The 19698-nt window shown below is 34.6% G+C and overlaps 1 protein-coding gene across 4 annotated transcripts in view; it reads right to left on the minus strand.

Annotated features, from left to right (window-relative positions):
• Nucleotides 1–19698, minus strand: part of LOC134673729 (A disintegrin and metalloproteinase with thrombospondin motifs like) — a 222305-nt gene that overhangs the window by 60227 nt on the left and 142380 nt on the right. For all 4 annotated transcript variants that reach the window (XM_063531732.1, XM_063531733.1, XM_063531730.1 and 1 more), the window contains exon 3: nucleotides 1539–2018. In XM_063531732.1, the coding sequence (XP_063387802.1) occupies nucleotides 1539–2018 (480 nt within the window). The remainder of the gene's footprint in view (nucleotides 1–1538; nucleotides 2019–19698) is intronic.

Consider the following 19698-nt stretch of genomic DNA (forward strand, 5'->3'; position numbering starts at 1 on the left):
ATTAAAACGGCAGATAGGTTGAGTCATTTGTTATCTTCTCAGGCCTAGATATTTTTAATTTAGTGCAAAAAAAATTTTTCACTTCTATGACAGTTTTACGTAAATTTCAAATTTTTACTGGCGTAGTAAAAAAACCATGGCCAATTTGGTTTTTCTAGGCATGAGAAGATAGCAAAGGACTCAAGCTATCTGCCGTTTTAATTTGTCAAACGATGTACATATACACGATGTAATAGTATCTTACACAACTAGGGCCGCAAAAATATATGACGCGCTCTTATTGTGCTCCAAATAAGAACGTGTCACATATTTTTGCGGCCCTAGTTGTGTAAGATACTATTGCTGATGACTGTACCAAACACCGTGTATTATAAACATTTTTGTTTATAAACCATACGTCACTCATCAGTATGATATGATATGATATGATTTATTTATCTCACAATGTACAATGTCACTTAAAATTACACATGGTAAATTTTTAGGAATTTGTATTGTGATATAATGCCAGATATGATGTTATGGGGGTGTTTAAATGAAAAGCCGTGGTTAAGTTATTTTATTATAAATAGGTTGATTGATCATTTCCCTATGATATTGAGTTATACAATTTTATTGAATTTCCTACAGCTAACCCGGCTTATCTAAGATGTAATTAGTTCCTAGCTAAACTATAAAGCTAGCTATGATCGGACCGGTCTAGAAAGTTCCGGTTGTCGGAAACAATATATTTCTTAAGTTGGCACAGTTTCGATAGGTGTTTCCAAACACGTACCTACAGTCGGCGTCAAAGATATGTGTACACTTTTCGCCTTATTACAAAGGAGTAAGGTGCAAAAGTGTGAACATATCTTTGACGTCGACTGTACCTACATAAATGAACAAGGGTGCCTTTCTGTGTCTGATGACAGTGCCTATCGTTATCGTTTCATAAAAATATAATATCTATATGTAAAACAGTAAGTGGCAGATACTTTTGAACAAAAACTGTGGAGAGAAATTGCTAAATAATTGTCATCAGCTCCTATAATTTTTCCCTACCTTGGAGAGTGCTCTTTCTGTGCATCTCATTTTATGATACTAACAGTTGTGTTATAGCTATTACTTTTTAATATATTTCCATATAAATGCGGCTCCCAAGAGTTTAGAACACTAGTTTTGTGTACGAAAAAAAACTAATAAAATACAGTTTATTGTATTATTATAATACAAGTTTTAGTATATAATACACTGTATTTCGGTCCCCCCGTTAGATCACCTCCTGAGTCCCTGAGGCCTATATAAAGGATTTACTTAATCCAAATGGAATTTTGATTTAAAATGGAATATAAGATTCCAAATTCAAAACTGCAATAATGTTAATGACTCAGTAGGTTAAGTTTATCCTTTCATCTTGGTATCTAACTGGCGCCGTTGGCCAATAACAGAGACTACAGTGGAAAGAGTCCTGCTTTGGTCAAGCGGCACAAGATATTTATAATCTATAGATTCATACCCAGGATAAAATGGCTTATAGATAAATAGATAGGCCAACTCACCGATGACAACTCCTCATAGTCCACCCCATGCGGCTCCGTCTCATTCCCCACCACCTTAAACAGCTTCACTCCCTCCTTCTTCACCAGCCCCTCCTGTTTCCTCAACACCAGTTTCAACGGCTTCCCAAAAGCTTCAAGCTCGATCCTATGCACATCACTATCACTAACACTTTCACTTGACTTCACATCAAAATCAACACTAACTGTGCTATTTAAATCTTCTAATTCATCCTTTAATTCGGGTACTTTGAACATTTCATCGTTCAGTAAAGATGGTGGGCTGGTTTCCGTTTTGTAGACATGGTGTTTCTCGTGAGGAACTTTGCCTGAGGTGCCTGGTAGTGTGTTGGTTTTGGTGGGAGGAATGTACCGCCGGGCGAGGTGGTGAGTGAGGAGAACTGGATGGTATTGAGGGACGCTACTGTGGTCTTCTACGTGAAAAACATGGCGCAGCTCGTCTGTTGTCATGTGCTCGTGAATCTGTAAAGAGAGAAATGTAAACATTAGAAACGGTTAATGGTTATTGGTAGTACCTATGTAGAGATTTGCTATTCTCTTTTGATATCTTAATTGGGGATGTATGATCTTAATCAGCGGTGGATATTTTTGGTCAAAGAGTTAAACTAAAAGAATAAACATTTATCAATAAATATAATTCTACATATTTGGAGCCAAATTAGCCGCCATCGCCAAATCAACACTTACATAATATAAGACAAGTGATATAGTGGCTAATATCACAATTAGTCGATTCTAATAATATCGGTACACATGAGAGCAACCAAAGTGGTCAAAAAAAAAAAACTAAACTTGGACTTGATTACAGAGGCTTTGTTCAGATATTTGTGAACGCTTTGAACGCTCTGTTATATCTAATGGCGACTGTACCTAAACTGCAAAACATAATTCAAAACCAAAAAAAGTAAGAAATGTTGCCACTTTTTTACTAGCGCGTCTTGTATTTATGTACAAATAAGTAACTAAAAGTACTTTTTTTAACTAGTAGGAGTATAATTACTAATTAATAAATTATCTTAGCGTGATTATTTATCAAAAGGAATTTACAATTTTACAAACAAATTATTGCAGTGGCAACATTGTCATACTTTTGTTGGTCTTGAATTACGTTTTGCAGTATAAGTTAGTGTAATACTTAGTGTAATAACATTTTATACAATTGTATTTCAAGATGATTTCGATACATTTGCATAAAGGATGTATCTTGAGATTATGACAAACGACCAAAAAAAAATGTAAACAAAAGCACCGTAGTTCTTAAGCCAACAATTAAATTGACATTTCGCAGTCACGAACCAATCCATAACATCCGTATTGGTAATCCCATAACTCCTTCAAGCCCTTATATATAAAAATCCGTCTCACAAATCAAGACCTTGTATCATTTGCGTAAGGTATAAATTTCTTTGTAAAATTGATGCGTATACGAGGTTCTGATAATCATCCGTTGTATTGTTTAAAGTCTACAAAAGTGGAAAACCTTGGCGTCGGTCAGTAGCCATACCTTTCTCCTGATACATAAGTCAGTGATTATAGGTAGGCCTTACTTCATTACAATAAGGTTTATGTTCAGATAACCATGTCGACAATATTTTGTATTACTTTGTCTTTTTAACAGTGTGCATGTAAAGTTGAGAGTACTTGAACGTAGTGTTATAGGAACATTAAAAATACACATAAATCTTTGTTGTCATAATTTTAAAGTACGTTTCTGCGTATTGCTTTTGAAATATTGAGGGAAGAAAGGAAATGCCATCTTTCTTTTATTTATACTACTAAGACGATATCGGGTCATTTTCCAAATGTCTTAATGTAAATCGTGACATCGTCATAACATCAATACTATAAGGATATGTTACCAGCAATGAAACTGCCAAATTTTGCATTAAGGCGTAAATAAAAGATAATACTGATTATATCCTTGACCAAATGTCATGAAAACATTTCAAACTTGTACTGTATGCCTACCGACGTGCCATTGCCATCGAACATTTCCAAAATAGCACAATATCCACATGCCAAATTTCAGAAATTTCTCATGTTTTTGTATGGGTATCGGAAAGTTTCCTGCCTGGTAGTGAAAACTTTTTCAACTTTCACTACCGTATATTGTGAGAAGGTTAGAGATGGGTCGATATATTTTAGGAATTGGCTTGTAAAGATGTTTGTAAACTCGAACCGACTGTGCCTATAGGTAGATACCACCATTTGAGCAGGAAACCTACATATCAACATTTGTTTATCTGCTTTATATAATAGAAACATTGCCTATTCAAATCCGATAATCAATTAATAACCGGAAACACATTGTCCGTCCGTCTCTCTGTCCGTCCGCATTGTGCGATGTCCTCGCCCGACTGATCTACTTAGTGTTATATAACTTTGACAGCTGTGAATGTCAATGATTAATAGCCATAGGGTTGACACTTCCGAGGCACCGTCACGGTCATTGTAAGCATGTTTACAGTCTTCACATGCATAGGGTTTTTTATAACTCAAACAGAAACATGCCTTTATTAAACAAATCTGGGATAGTCAATAATAATATATGGTCAGTTCGAAAATCTTATATTTCTGAGTAGGGTCACACACGCAAAAAGTGTCAAAACTCAGTGTCTAAGTTTTTGTTTTTTGAAAATCATTCGGCGAAAGGTGTCTATGTACCAATGCGCCTTTCTGAATGGAGATAATTCTGAGATTGAGATTAAGATTTTAAAAGGTATACCTACCATGTTGAAGTACAGTCAAAGAGTTTAATTTCCGACCTATTTTGTACTTTGTCACAGTGACAAGAGTATAAGGTCGCTAGTCGCTAGCGACTTTCCTATTGATTATGACTGCGACAAGATACAGTCACCTGCAATAATATGTTACACAACGAAGGACGCAAAAATATCTGTCACGACCTTATTTGTAGAGCCATTAAGAGCGTGTGACATATTTTTGCGGTCATCGTAGAGTAACATATTATTGCAGGTGACTGTACGAAATGGGACAATGGGAAATTGACTGTACAAATCTTCAAACGTGGCAATTAAAAACAAGTAAAATGAAGACTGTTTTGTCTATAATGCTAAGAGCGACTAAAATTGTCACCCTTAATAACAAAGCACCTTGTATTAAAATAAAGTTTATATACATAAAAATAACATAAAAAACAACACATAAAAATAACAACATAAAAATAATAACATAAAAATTACACGAAAGTAGGCGCATTTACCATGATATAATTATAAATGAATATAGATACATAGTAACGTTTTGACAGTTTGAATTAAGCCGTGACAGCCCCGTTGACATTGCATTAATAAATACGTGCATAAATTATGCCTACACTCCAAATTGTATAATACTATCACTACAATTAACATTCCATCATACAGGGTGACCCACGCATACAAAAAACCCATAATACTCGTATGACAGTTGCCAGGAAAATGTTTGTTCAGCTTAGTATGGGAGACCGTGGTGAGTTGAAACAGAGGTAAGTTGAAACAACGAGAATTTTGCGGTATTTATAATCGTCTTGAGGCAAGGATACTTATTGAGGAACCAACGGGTTACTAGGACGCGGCTAAACATCGTTTTTTCCACCACGATATCAGTTATATATGTCTCAAAAATTACGCTGTTTCAACAGAGGTATCTGTTTTAAGTCACCTCGGTCTCCCCTACATGAATTGTTCGCTAGATGGTGTTATAAATATTCACCGATATAGTTCTTAGTAAAATAAGAGTTCGATATCGTAGATTATCTACAGAAATATTGAAATGCCAGCTGATGGACTTGCAGGCGGCACAGGATAAACTTTAGTTATTTAAGCCCCCTTGTCGTCTTTCGTAAATTATTTCTCTAAAGTATATTTCCATTAAAGGGTTAAGTTTATCCTAAGATTTATTAATCCATCAAATATACTCCCCTTAAGGTTTATAAACATCTTGAACCATTACGCCCGTATCATCCTGAATACTTGTTCGTAGTAATATTTAAGATGTTATTATATGATAATTGTAACGAAAGTAACTTCCTTCCGATTAAGTGATTATAGCTATTATTTTTATTGTATTAGAGTTGATTATTCAACAGTCTCGGCATGTAACTACTATACATATTTAAATGTCAAAGTTATGTAACATTCGCAATTACGGCGCTGATTAGATCTTTATCAATGAAATTAGATTATATTCGGTTTCGTATGTATTAAGTATACTATAATAGTATTACAATGCATGTAGTTACATACTTAACAATATAAAGTAGTGAAAATAATGCAGCCGTACATTTTGACAGCTGAAGTACCGCTTGGTAAAAAAAAATAGAAATTAAAAAATGGCAACACTGTAGTGTCGTCCCGTTTACTTACATATATAGGTATATTGGGTTGAAAGGGACGACACTACAGTATTTCTATACTTGGTCAAGCAGATCTTGTCAGTAAAAAAAGGCGGCAAATTTGAAAAATGTAGGCGCGAAGGGATATCATCTCATAGAAAATTTGAATTTCGCGCCTTTTTTTACTGACAAGTTTTGCTTGACCAGCTATAGTCTTCATTACCAAGCTATAGATGACACAGTACGGCCCCAAACATTATGGTTGTCAAGCGTTTTCGTTTAACAATCCAGTTACCACAAAAGTGTGGCTTTGTATATAACGCCATTTACAAAAAATATGTAAAATGCTTTTACGCGTTTTGCCACTGCTTAGTCTATAATTCTGTATTCCTTAGTCTATAATTATGTATTCCTTAGTCTATAATTCTGTATTCCTTAGTCTATATTTATTTAGTCTATATTTAATAGAAAATTCGTTAAAAAACTTCAACGTATTTTTGGACCATCCTGAAAGAAGTGTAAGACAATATGTGACATCTTACGGGTAAAGGTACCGTATGGCGGTTGGCGCTTACGCTATTATTAACGCCGCTCCAATATTATTGCGGCGCTATGCAACGTAAGCGCCAGCCGCCATAAGGTACCTTTTGCCGTGGAACGTCACATATGTCATTAACCTGGATTTACAGGCCAATTCGATATTACACTGAAATCAGAATGATATTCGAATCATATTATTTAATAATCATGGGTCTAGCCCGCACCAATATTTTTACAGACAAGTACGAGCGAAATTCACGATAACTGTAGGGCTAAGATGGTCAGCTCTTTATCATTTGTCACCCTGTCTGTCACGTTCTAACTTCTAACAAATATGTAAGTGCGAAAGTGACGCATGATATGACAGGTGATAAAAACGAGACCATGATACCGCTTCTGTACGGATATGATGGTCGTTCTTGTCTACGTGACAGCGTGATAAAGCGGTGTCCGTCACTTTCTATTCCATGGTGTTAAAAAGTGACAGTTATATTATCACGTGGATAAAGATGGATAAAGCCATCCATAATACGCCGGCTGATTTAACTGAATAACATCAGTTAAATGTAATACTGATATCAGTGTACGTTCGAATGGCCGGTTTATAGCCCAAATACAGAGATATCATCCTTGACTTGACTAACATCCACCGATTCTATTTCCTCTAAGATAAGTAGCATAAAAAATGCAAAACAATGGATTTCAAAATGGCGTTACGTTTCCGTTCTGTAACTTCTGTAACTAATAACTATATTATTCTCCAAATGTTATATTTTAAAGAATACCTCGTTCGACAAATCGATACACGTTTCCGCGTTATTGTTGTTTCTACAATAGATTCGCTTTCGATAAAATAAAAACAAATTGTAAAAACGTTACGAACGAACGTTGTTATCGTCGCTTGGCTGATCGTAGTTTATGACTAACTATATTATAGTTCGTATGAGTTTGGCCTTCAATACTTTCAAATGGCGATTTCACACATTTAATTAAATTTACATCTATTTAAATGAAGTATCACTTAATTCTAAAACCGTAGGTATATAGTCTGTCTAAATATCCACAGTATTTTAAGTAAGTATAGGTATGTAACCACACTTGTTATATAGGTAGAACGCCCCGTATATAGTCTAAAATTCTAACTAAACAAACTAAACCACTCGGCTCAGCTATTCCGCCAATGAGATACAACTTTTTGTATCTGTTTAATTATATCATTAGCTGAGGTAACGTACGACAAATTATTATTGTTTACATTCATTTTAATCGTGTCATATCAAAATGTCAAAGAGCTGGCGCAAGATAGGGAAAGCTGGAAGATACCCCACCGACAAGTAGGTAACTCTTAAATAAGTTAATAATAATCATACATCGTTATCGCGGGAGCAAATATAAATTTATTAAAGAAGTGGTAAAACAGACTGCCCGTTTAGTAAAAACAGACCTTTCTGCCTACACATTATAAGCCTCCAAGAAGTTCATCATACATAGCACGAAGTTTTTGTTGCATAATGTTCATAAATCTTGCTTTACACTCTGTTAGTAAATAATGACCCGGAATCGACATATCAAATAAATATTCATGATTTATTTTGTACAACATTATTTAATTTTTGTTGATCTTAAGTGATTTTCGTAATATACGACATAAATTTTCTCTATGTTTTCTACTCTTAATCTGCGGCGTCGTGCAGTAAATATCCATTTTAATTGGCTAAATGATCTTTCGACTGCTACTGTTGTAATGGGTGCGTTTTTAAAACGACGGAAGTAATCAAATGTAGAACGATATATCGTTGAATCTAGTACTATCTCCTTCTCCGATATCAGTTCACACATTTTTTTCATAACTTCATATCCGGCATTTTTCTGCAAAACCACTTTGAACTTTTTTAAAATCTGTTTTCCATCTTTATTCAAAATTAATTTGGATATATGTTTGTATGTATTTTGTACTATGGTCAAACTTTCACTAAGAGATAGATTTTGGCACTGCAGTTTATTTATAGCATCTGGTATTACTTGCAGATACTTTGCTATGAAATTTACATCTTTTCGAACTTTTGCACTGAGTAAAGATTTTTTTGCTTTGACGATGCACTGTGCGTCTGAATTACGAAATGTGTCTATAACGCTTTTTATTTCATCAAAATACTTGTTGTAGTAAGTGGTAGCCTCGATCCATGTTCCCCAGCGAATAATTGTTGGGTTTGGAGGCAAAGGAATTCCATTAAACATTTCTCTTAATGCTTTTACTCTTTTCGGAGATTTGCGAAATACTTTCTTTACATTTGAAATTAATAGGTTAACTTCTGGAAAAAGAACACGAACTTGATCGGCAACTCTGTTAAGAGCATGGGCTAAACATGTAACATGGACAATGTTCGGAAAAAGTGTTTTCAAATTTCTGCCAGCTTTCAACATATACCCCACACCATCAGTCAATAACAACAACACCTTGTCATGCTTATTGTGACCAGGGCCCCACAAATCATCCAGGGCATTTTTTACAGTATTAGTTATACTGATATTGTTCGTTTCATTTAAACATTTGCTTGACAGCACGTGTGGAGTTCCAACATCATCTTCAAGCATAGCACCTACTATAACGTTAGCGATTTGACGACCTATAGCATCTGTGGTTTCATCAACACTTACATATATATACGCGTCTTTTAATTCGTCTCTAATTATATCCATCTCTTTGTCGTATAATTCATTCACGCAAGTCTGCCTTAGCAAACATTCTGAAGGGACCTGAACAGTTTTTTCAAATTTTCCAGATACACAATCTTCAATGAAATTTTTAAATACAGGGTTCTCTAGTTGAGACCACGGTATGTTACAGCTTACTAGAAATTTTGTCAGTTCCAACCTAAAATCTTTTTTGAGAGAAGTGTGTCTTTCAGAGTTAAAATGACGTTTCACGGAAGATTTAGTTTTACAAAAACTAATATTGCACTTCGAGCAAAATAGATTTGTATCGCGAGCCTCTAGCTCAGGATAATCCTGTATAAACAACCCCACAAATTCATCACATGTTATTTTCCTTCGAGGCATTTTAAAGGCAACTTCTATTTGATTATGTTGTTACAAATAAAGATCAGTCAAGATTGACAAATGTCTAAATTGACTGATAAGGTTGCGTACCTAATAGGTAATCTTTTTAAGTACCAATCAAGTCAAGTATGGAGGTAAGATAGCATTGATATTCAATAAAATAATTATACATTTTAAGGTCGTAGGTATAAACGTTTCTCTATACGAATGTCATTTCTGTTTTTGACTGTTTTTTATAATCTTTCAGTATTGTCAAATCGTATTTGCTCCCGCGATAACGATGTATGATAATAATCATTTTAAGGACCTGGGGGCCGATTTTTGAATTTCGATCGCTCGATTTCGTCATTCGATAATCGGTGGATAACGGCGAAATTGAAAATTTTGAAATACGAGCGATCGAAATTTGGAATCTAGTAGTATTAACCACTCGATTTCAATTCTATTAGTAGAATTTAAACGCCTAGTAGCGGAGATATCATTTTAACGAAATACACGAAACCGAGTGGTCGAATTTCAAAAATCGGTCCCCTGGTGGAAAACAGTCATACAGCCTGATTCGAATATTAAGATACCTACGTCAAAAATTACCTAAAGATATGGATCGGATATGTCAGTGTCAGAAGTGACGTTTTTGTTTGAAGAAACATCACTTTTGTGCCGATAGTTAATACTATCATAGAACTTATATATATCATTCTACACTGGTTCAGCTAAGTAACACTTTCCTCGATACCAATTGGAATTATAACCCTGAATCGTATTGTTACGTTACATATCACTGATTGTATTTATTACGGTGTTATTACGTTATTGAGTTTGGTGTACCTATCAGTATCATCTCAGTTATGTAACTAATGATGTGAATTATTGTGTATCTGAAAGTTATTAAGGCAAGTAAGGCAATAGTTATGTGATTTATTGCGAAGTTTTTTGTTTGTGTTTGAAGCACACACTAGGAATATCTTTACTTATATGACATCGTTGAAAGTAGCTCTATCAGTCTGCTATCTTACACGCTTTAATGGCTGGACCGATTTAAATGAAATTTGCTATGGAGATAGTTTAAGTTTCGGGTAAAGGGTAAAAATAATATAGTTTTTAATACATTCAAGGAATTCTTCATAGAATTTACGCATATGCGTCCAAAAGTATAACCGTCCCTCGATTTTTTTTCCATATAGTGTTTTCCACTTTAAAGGTAGGGTACCTTTAAAGTTTGCGTTCAAAAATATCGGCCACAGTCTAATTGCTCTACATATTGAGAGATATTATATATTATATTTTCATTAAGCTATTACAGAATGGTACATTTTTTTTTTATAGCCTTGTATCAGAATATGTGACGTATCGTTTGTTTAATTATTTTCCATTGGTAATTATTCTGTGTGCCCTTTGGCAAAGGCCACCCCCAACACTTTCCAATCTTCTCTCTTCTGTGCCAGTCTGTTCCAGGTTTTGCCAGCTGTTTTTACCAGATCATCCTCCCATCTTCTGAAAGGTTTTCCTCTCTTTCTCTTGCCCTCTCTTGGGTACCATAGTGTTGCTGATTTGTTCATATGGTAGATACTCATAGTCAAAAGCCCCCTCCAGACTATGCGCGTGAATCGCGGGCGAAGCCGCGAACGCGAGTGTGGAGTCGATTTCGCTGTCTGTGAAAATCGACGCCACACTCGCGTTCGCGGCTTCGCGCCGCGATACGCGCACGAGTGTGGAGGAGGCTTAATACGTTGCTTTTGATTCTGACTGAAACAAGGAAGCAACAAAATTTAACAAGGTTTAATTCAAGCCTAGCGAAGTCCAGCCTAGGGCTACAAATAAACTAGATTAAACACTGACGCAATTTCCTACAACAATTGATAGTAACTATGATTTACCGAGCAGGAAACTGGGAAAGCAGTTGCGTAACCAACTAATGGAGGCATTAAAATAAATCGGGCTATTTAAATGTCCGATATAGATTGAAAGTACACGCTTCGACGCTTCTGCGATATTATACGTAATGGCGTTTATCGCGCGATACGATATAATAGTGTGTCAGTTTGTGACAGTTGTTATTTTATCGTATTGTGCGCGAGAAGGGCAACTAGGGTTTGCACGACGGATCCGAAATGTATGGGAAGATCCGCGGATCCGGATCCAGATCCGGATAATTTCATACATTTTGGATCCGGATTGCAAACCCTAAGGGCAACTATAGTCTATAGACAAGACAGATAGATAGAATAGACACTATAGACAGATAGACCATTTATACTTAAGTGAGAAAACAGTAGAATAACTATGGGGTTATCAACATACTCCAGGGTTTTGGGAGTGGAAATGTATTATTTACCTACACTAGCTAAGAAATAGGTAAAGTCAGTATAGTAGAAAACATTCTAAGCTAATATTACACCTTGTTGAATAAAACAAAGTGAGGGAATGTCATTATAAGCGTCATATTTAATTAAAAATAAATATTAATGAATTTAATAATGAACTATTTAGAGGATGATTCTGAATGATCCTATAAATGCTCTCTGAACGAAGTTTTGCATGGAGCATTAAAAATGAGATTGACATATGAAAGTGTTGCCATAAAGTAGAGAAGAAAAGAATATGTTAAGAACATACAGTAGAATCCGTTTATTATGACTCCGCTTATACTGACCAACCGCTTACTATGACATAATTACTGTGCGAAGTTTGGTTTTCATATAAAATTCTTAGTGACAAATTCGGATAAGATGACTTCGCTTATAGTGACAAATCGCTTACTATGACCGAAATACCCCGTTTTCATGAAATTATGTCCGGTTATACTGACACTTATGCTGGTTTTCGTGGCCGTCACCACGTCTTTCCCTGCGATAACGTTTAATGCGTTCGTGGCGTGTAAGGTATTTTAGTTTTGATCATCAGTGACAAGTTGATATTTGTTCCAAGTTTAATAAAACTTATTTCTCACAAAGGAATTTGAGATTAATTTGGCAAACATAACAAAAATAATAAGTAGTACAACTATGTTTTATATGACATCCGCTTAGTATGACGTGTTTGTCACTTCCCTTCGATGTCATTATAAGCGGATTCTACTGTACATTACATGATAAAGCATTGTCTCTCACACATACAAAATTAACTAGTTTGCAATCTACCATATCCGCCGCACTAATGTTTCAACTTATCTCCGCAAACTTTCTACGAACCACGACCTTGCCCAACGAGTTACTACACTCTTGCTCGTCCTATTGTCTACACGAAACATATACAAGTCGAAGTCATGGGTTCATAAAACCAGCGTACTCTGATCTGGAGATCTGTATAAACAATGAGTAAAATGAAATGGCTTTTATACTGGTTTACGGAGTAAGTAACTCGCGCGTGTTAAGACAGCGATTGGAGTGGCATTTCTTATCAACGGTTGCTCTATCGCTACAATGTAATGTGAACTTTATTGTATACGTTTAGAGTCAATTTTTGATTGTTATAATATTTGCAATGCACTTAGTTGGTTTACTAGACTATGCAGACTAACTATAATGGAATTTAAATTTTAAAATGAATTAGTGAACGTTCATTTCAGTTTGTTAAGGATTAGACATCAACGCTAACTTTAATTATACTTGCTAACAATTTATAATACTAACCTTATGTATAATGAAATAAGATTTATATTAGATTGTAATAATGTTTTGTCTCATAGTTGCTCAATTGAACTACGACCTTGCGAGAAGTGTTACAGAGATAGAAAGAGTTTTCTTTTATAATTACTAGGCTATTTGCAACTTTCGGCTCGATTCGAATTTTGATATTACGTCTAGACGATATGGATTAATAATTATTTGTTTTACAAGGGGGCAAAGTTGTTGTTTAACCGGTCGTGCTAATATTGATACTCGAGCAAGCAAAAGATTCCAAAATTGAACCACGAGCGTAGCGAGTGGTTCGAAAAATGGAATCTTGAGCGTTGCGAGGGTTTCAAAGCACGAGGGTTAAACAAAATTTGCCCCCGAGTGAAACACACAATTTTTCACCACACCAACCACCGAAGCAATATATTAAATGTAAAATGGACGTAGTTTAGGGTAAAAGATCCAACCCACAAAAATCAGTTATTAAAATTTGAACTTTCTGTCAAACGGAAAAGTCATTCATTTAAATGACAAATTTTAGAGGATGGATCTTTTACGCTAAACTACGTCCAAATATCAAACAATATCAAACCAAATCAAATCCAAATGAATGTTATTAAATATTTGTCATCCAAAATCATCATTTAAAAGTCAATTCTACTAGCAAACATAAGAAAACAACTCAAAATTTGCATTTGATTACTTTGCCTCACACGTGAATAAAATGCAAGTTTGCTATCAGTTTTTGAAGTGCAAAGTAAGCCTTTCCGAGCTGGTGTGGTGAAAATATCTACTACTAGTTCCAACGCCAGTACTACTCGTATGTACTAGTCGCAACGGAAGCGGCAGGCAATAAAACATTCTAGTGAAGGCTGCCTAGACAGCTCCGGGGCAACACTAGATTTGAGGTTTACGCAACTGGCGAACAAATCGATGATAACTATTATACACCGTGGGATTCAATAAACTGTAATTACTTATAGTTAAGGTGCAGCGGGGCAATTTCGACTGCGGGATAATTTCAACTAATCGAAATATCTTCCATGTTTGTTGGAAAAGCCAAGTAAATAAACAAATAAAAATGTGTTCTTAGTTAAGGTAACATGAATGGACATACCTTAACTAAGAACACCTTTTTATTTGTTATATTTAACACAGAAGTAACTTTTAATTTTTATACCATTGTTTCTATTCCAAAAGCATTGCGCAACTAAACACCATCTCATTGTAGCTCGAGTTCGTGATATGGCGGGACATTCATTACTAGTTACTAGCATAAGCTACAAAGCATTTGGTTTCCGAACGTATCGGCGCACGCGCCGCCTGTCTGTCTCGATCTTGTTATCCTGCTGTTACTAACATTACAATAGGCATTATATACTTGGTCAAGCAAATCTTGTCAGTAGAAAAAGGCGGCAAATTTGAAAAATGTAGGCGCGAAGGGATAGCGTCTCATGGAAAATTTGAATTTTGCGCCTTTTTCTACTGACAAGATTTGCTTGACCATCTATATAGTTCGTTTTTTAACATTAGATATAAGGTAAACAATCTTGATGAGTATTTTAATTGAAAAACACGTTTTAAAAACTTATTTTTAAATAAGATTATGAATATAATACGATCATTTATATTCTTCTGCATTCATAAGTAATAGTTAGTTACTGATTTTTAAAAAGCGTTTTCTATTAAAAGATATGTCAGGATCGCTTACCTTCTTTCTATGCTAAAAACAAACTATAGGTACAGCAGTTACAAACTTTAATTGTTAAGCAGTTTATATATTAAATACTTGCATAAATGTGAAAATAACAGAAACGGAACCAGAAACAAGTGATTATCAGCGGTATGTTATATTTGACAGGTGTTTATGAGTAAGGGCATTATACTGACGATTGTCGTGACAACAGAGATTTTTGAACCCAAATGCACCTCTCTGAAATACACCTCAATGAGCTAATATGAGCTAAAAACGATTCACTTATGGAAATTTCCATACATAACTAATGAGAATAATAATAGAATACGAATGATTGACGCTGATATTGAAAGGTTGAAGATGCCGACAATATAGTGAACAGAATTTACAGTTGTAACCCATCATTAACCAGAATCTACGTGAGATTTTCTTAAATTAATAACAAAGATTTACAAAAAATAATCTTAGAACCAGTAACGTCACACCTTTCAATTAATAGTTCAAAATCAAACTCCATAAAATAATAATTGACAATCACATCTTTTCTGACTAGTTAACTAAGTCTACTGTGGACGCCCTCTGCCCCATCTAGGGGACATAGTAAAAGGACAATAAGTCAAGTAGGTAAGTCAACTAAGTCTAGGTCTGGTCAAACGACCTTGTTACACAACAAATCGCCATTAGTCACAGAAAATGCTTTTGTTTCATTTCGCTAATTGATCAGCGCAATTGGTTATTTCGCCTTTTTATATTGACCTAGATCGAAGTTTTGTAATGCTAAAATTTGAGCTATTACACTAATTTTGGCGAAAAAATAATCAAGGATGAAATTGAAATGAATAAATTGTGCAATTAGAATTATTTACTTAATTCTCAATCATTAAAAATATAATCAATCAATCATTAAAGATGCTGAAATTATACATGTAGGTTTATGCTCCAGTTTTTGTTTTTAACCAATCTGGTTTATTAAACTGTCTGATCGTATGATTGCTGAATTTATTCTATTAGTTCGCATACCTAACTACTCTTCTAAAATCTGTATTATAATTTCGCACTCCAACAAGCATCACGCATAGCAATGCACCGAGGAGAAGTTTCTTAAGTTGCGAAACTTCTATGAAGAATATTCTCTGGAACTTAAATTTAATAAACAATCTAATCGTGTCAAGACCGACGTAGACACATGCCATTTTAAATATTTCGCCTGCCCGCTTTACTGTTATGTGGCGTGTAATATAATATATTACACAAAACGTTAAAGTTCTCATGGGAACATTCTCACAGAGAACTTTCTAAGTTTCTTTCATGTAATTTCTCTGAAATTTCTGAGAACATTTCTGCAATTTGTACATTACTAATCACGCACTACCTACTTAATTTGGTCAACTTTTGGCTACCGCTACAGTTAGCACCAAACTTTTCAGGTGTAACCACAATAAAGCTCTGGACAGGCACTGTGACAATACAGTCGTGATCAGATATTTGTGAGACCCGCGTTTAACCTAATATATCTGATTCATATCCTTAATAAAAATAGCTCGCTTTTCATACAGAAACCACACCAGCACGGATATGATGGTCGTTCTTGTCTACGTGACAGCATGATAAAACGGTATCCGTCACTTTCTATCCCGCGGTGTTAATTAGTGACAATTATTTTATCACGTGGATAGATGTGGATAAAGCCATCCATAATACGCCGGCAGAAAGGTTTTGGTGCCAAAGTCTATGACATTCGCAGCCATGTTGTTTGGCGGCCATCTTGCGTGACCTTGCTCCAGTAACACGCCGGTTCGTTTCGCAAGACAGTGGGAAAAATCCTCTTTATCGATCTATCTCAAGATGCGTTTTGGTAATAATCTTGCACTTATCATAATGTGTATGTATAAGTTTATAAGGTTGTAGTTGAGCTAAGCAGGTTATGTTTTATATAAATGGATATTTAAGTAACTGGAGTAAATTATAAAGTAAATTTTCTTCATTGTATTCACTGCTCGCTTGCCCTAAGTTACCCATTCCTTCTCAATATAATAGAAATCAGGATAAATAAATAGGTATTTAATTATTACATTTTTATGAATATCTAAAATTTAATAATAACGGGCATCTCTATCAAAATAATATTTTATTAAAAAAAAATGTCAGTTAAAAATATAAAAATCTGTTTGTTACATACAGATTCACAGATACACACGTTTAACTCATAAACACCCCGGTAACCGTTTATGTAACGTACACGTAAAATACAAGAAATTATTTTTATTTTGAATAACTTTGGACCAAGATTATTTTAAAGCTAAGTAACGAATTTGACCTCGAACTTTTTTTGTAATTGTAATTGTAATTTATTGTGTAATAGATTAAAGCTAAGTATGTACAGCACTATAAGTTCATTAATAACTTATATAACTAAAATCTTACCTTTTCAGGCATTTACACATACATAAAACTAATACTAACAAAACAATTAATTCCATTCAAATAAACAGTGCTATTACATGGTATATACTACAAAATCCAATGAATTTAATAAAAATAAATTAATAATAATTAGGTAAGTCAAAGTACATTTCATAGTCATGCATATCATTAAAAATTAATTAGAGTTCATTTATTTCACACCTAAAATACTCATTGGTCGAGTAAAAACATTTCGATATCAGCCATTCTTTAATTCTTCTCTTAAATGTTATCAAATTATCATCCTTAAATACGTCAGGTAACTTATTATAAATGTCGATGCACATAATATAGGAATTATTGGAATTTATAGCTAGCTTAACAGCAGGCCTATAAATTCTATGCCTGTATTGGTTACGAATCTCGTGATTGCACATATCTTGTTTATGAATAAAAAGATGTTTATGTTTGTGCACAAAAACACTAGCTTCAAAAATGTACAAGCATGCAAATGTCAAAATGTTATGTTCTATAAAGTAGGGACGGCACGATTCCATTAATTTTATATTGAAAATTGCTCTGATACAACGTTTTTGTACTCTAAATATTCTCTCCTTTTCTACACAATTTCCCCATATAACGATACCGTAACGAAGCACAGAGCTGACATATCCGTTATAAGCAATTAGCGCAGCTTGCATGGAGACTGTTTTACTTATTTTCCTAAGGGCAAATATGAAGCTATTAACTCCGCCTTCCGCCTTATATTATAAAATAAACCATTAAACTTGCTCCACATTTAATTAGTAGCACTCCATAATCGAATTCATAAATCATATCACACACGGCAAATAAGGCATCAAGTCAACGAACCTCTATTGTAATTATTGTACATCCCTAAATGGACCTATTAATGTCTCCACTCTATATGGATAGCAGAAATCTGCAGAGAACAGAACTGTAACTATGAATATTTAATGGAAATTATGATTTATGAACGTAAGTAGCAAGGTGTTCTAATAAAGCATGAATTGGCGCGTCTTTCAATGAGATCGTAATCGAAAATCCTCAAGCCCGGTTTGAAGGAATTTCAATACAAAAGAACAACGCAACTAATACTTTGGACATGGTACTTCGGCATTTATTGAATTTGAACCGCCTTCTTGTTACCTTTTATAATAGTTATTTGACAACTTACTTGATAATACTAATCGCCGAAAGGAAACTGTACGTTGCTATAAGTTACGTAACAACTGTAATCAAAATTCCAAACACAACTTCACAGACGGTTCAAACACCGAACAGTACCTATATATTAGTTGTTACACATAATAAGTATTCATAACGTTAACGTGAAGTGATATAATAACTACGCGTTGTCAAGTTATTTCGTGTAATTGGAACGCCTACAAATTTTCATTGCCTCAAGGCAGTCAAGTTACTGCACTATTATTTATTGTCTATGACATAATGTCCTTTTTATCTCTTGTTATGTGAGCAACCAGAGAATATATAGAGTATGTCGAAAAACATATATATCACCGCACCGTCACATAATTAATTACATGTAGATAACAGAGTTTTGCCAAATGACGAATGGGACCGCGGTATTTATGTGATCTGCGGCATTTTTAAATGTTTATTAGGAAATTATTTGTGGTGTAACATTGACCATTACTATATGATATTATATATCTGTAAACGCATACTTATATGTACATAATTGTAGCAGCAGTAGGTATATCTTATAACTCTAAATGTTGGTTTGCTACAATTTTATCTAAGCTAGAGCTATTTTATAAGTATCTATTTGCCATACAAACTGTCATAAATTGAATAAAATATATTATAATATTTATTCAAAAGACTCGTTACTACATAAATTTGCTGACAGCCATACCTGACTAGGTAGTAGTGAGCTGATTGGTCTTTAGGTTCAAATCCCGACTCATCCTTTAAAGTCTCGAGTTCCATTTATAAGGAGAAAATCAAATCGAATTTTGTCATCACACAAATAAATACCCTTACCGCGACAAATCCAGGGTCATTCGTTTAGGGTCATCATCAATTAGGATATCGGTCACGGTATTGAATAGATACCATGGCACAGAATAAATAATAGTACTAGGTACAGAATACTTACTCTCTAACAAAACGCGTCTGTTACGATCAGGACAGATATGGCCGCTAGATGGCGACAGCGCCGCGCGGCTTATGGCTACTTGACTAGCCACCAAAATTGGTGTGGAACGGATATGTACTTTTAGCTACCTGTAGCAAAGCGACGAAATCGCGGAGTGGGCCACGCCTGACCATGGCAACGATGATAACTGATAAGTTTGTACATAAGATAAAATCAACCGATGACATTGTGTGTCCGTTTACATAATTTATTACGTGTCTTATGAGAAATATATTCGTTTGTATGTAAATGTATGGAAGACAATGACCGTACAACAATGCATGTGTATTTGGTACAATGAAGGGAAG

The sequence above is a fragment of the Cydia fagiglandana genome, chromosome 19, assembly GCF_963556715.1.
Source record: "Cydia fagiglandana chromosome 19, ilCydFagi1.1, whole genome shotgun sequence".
Lineage (NCBI taxonomy): Eukaryota > Metazoa > Arthropoda > Insecta > Lepidoptera > Tortricidae > Cydia > Cydia fagiglandana.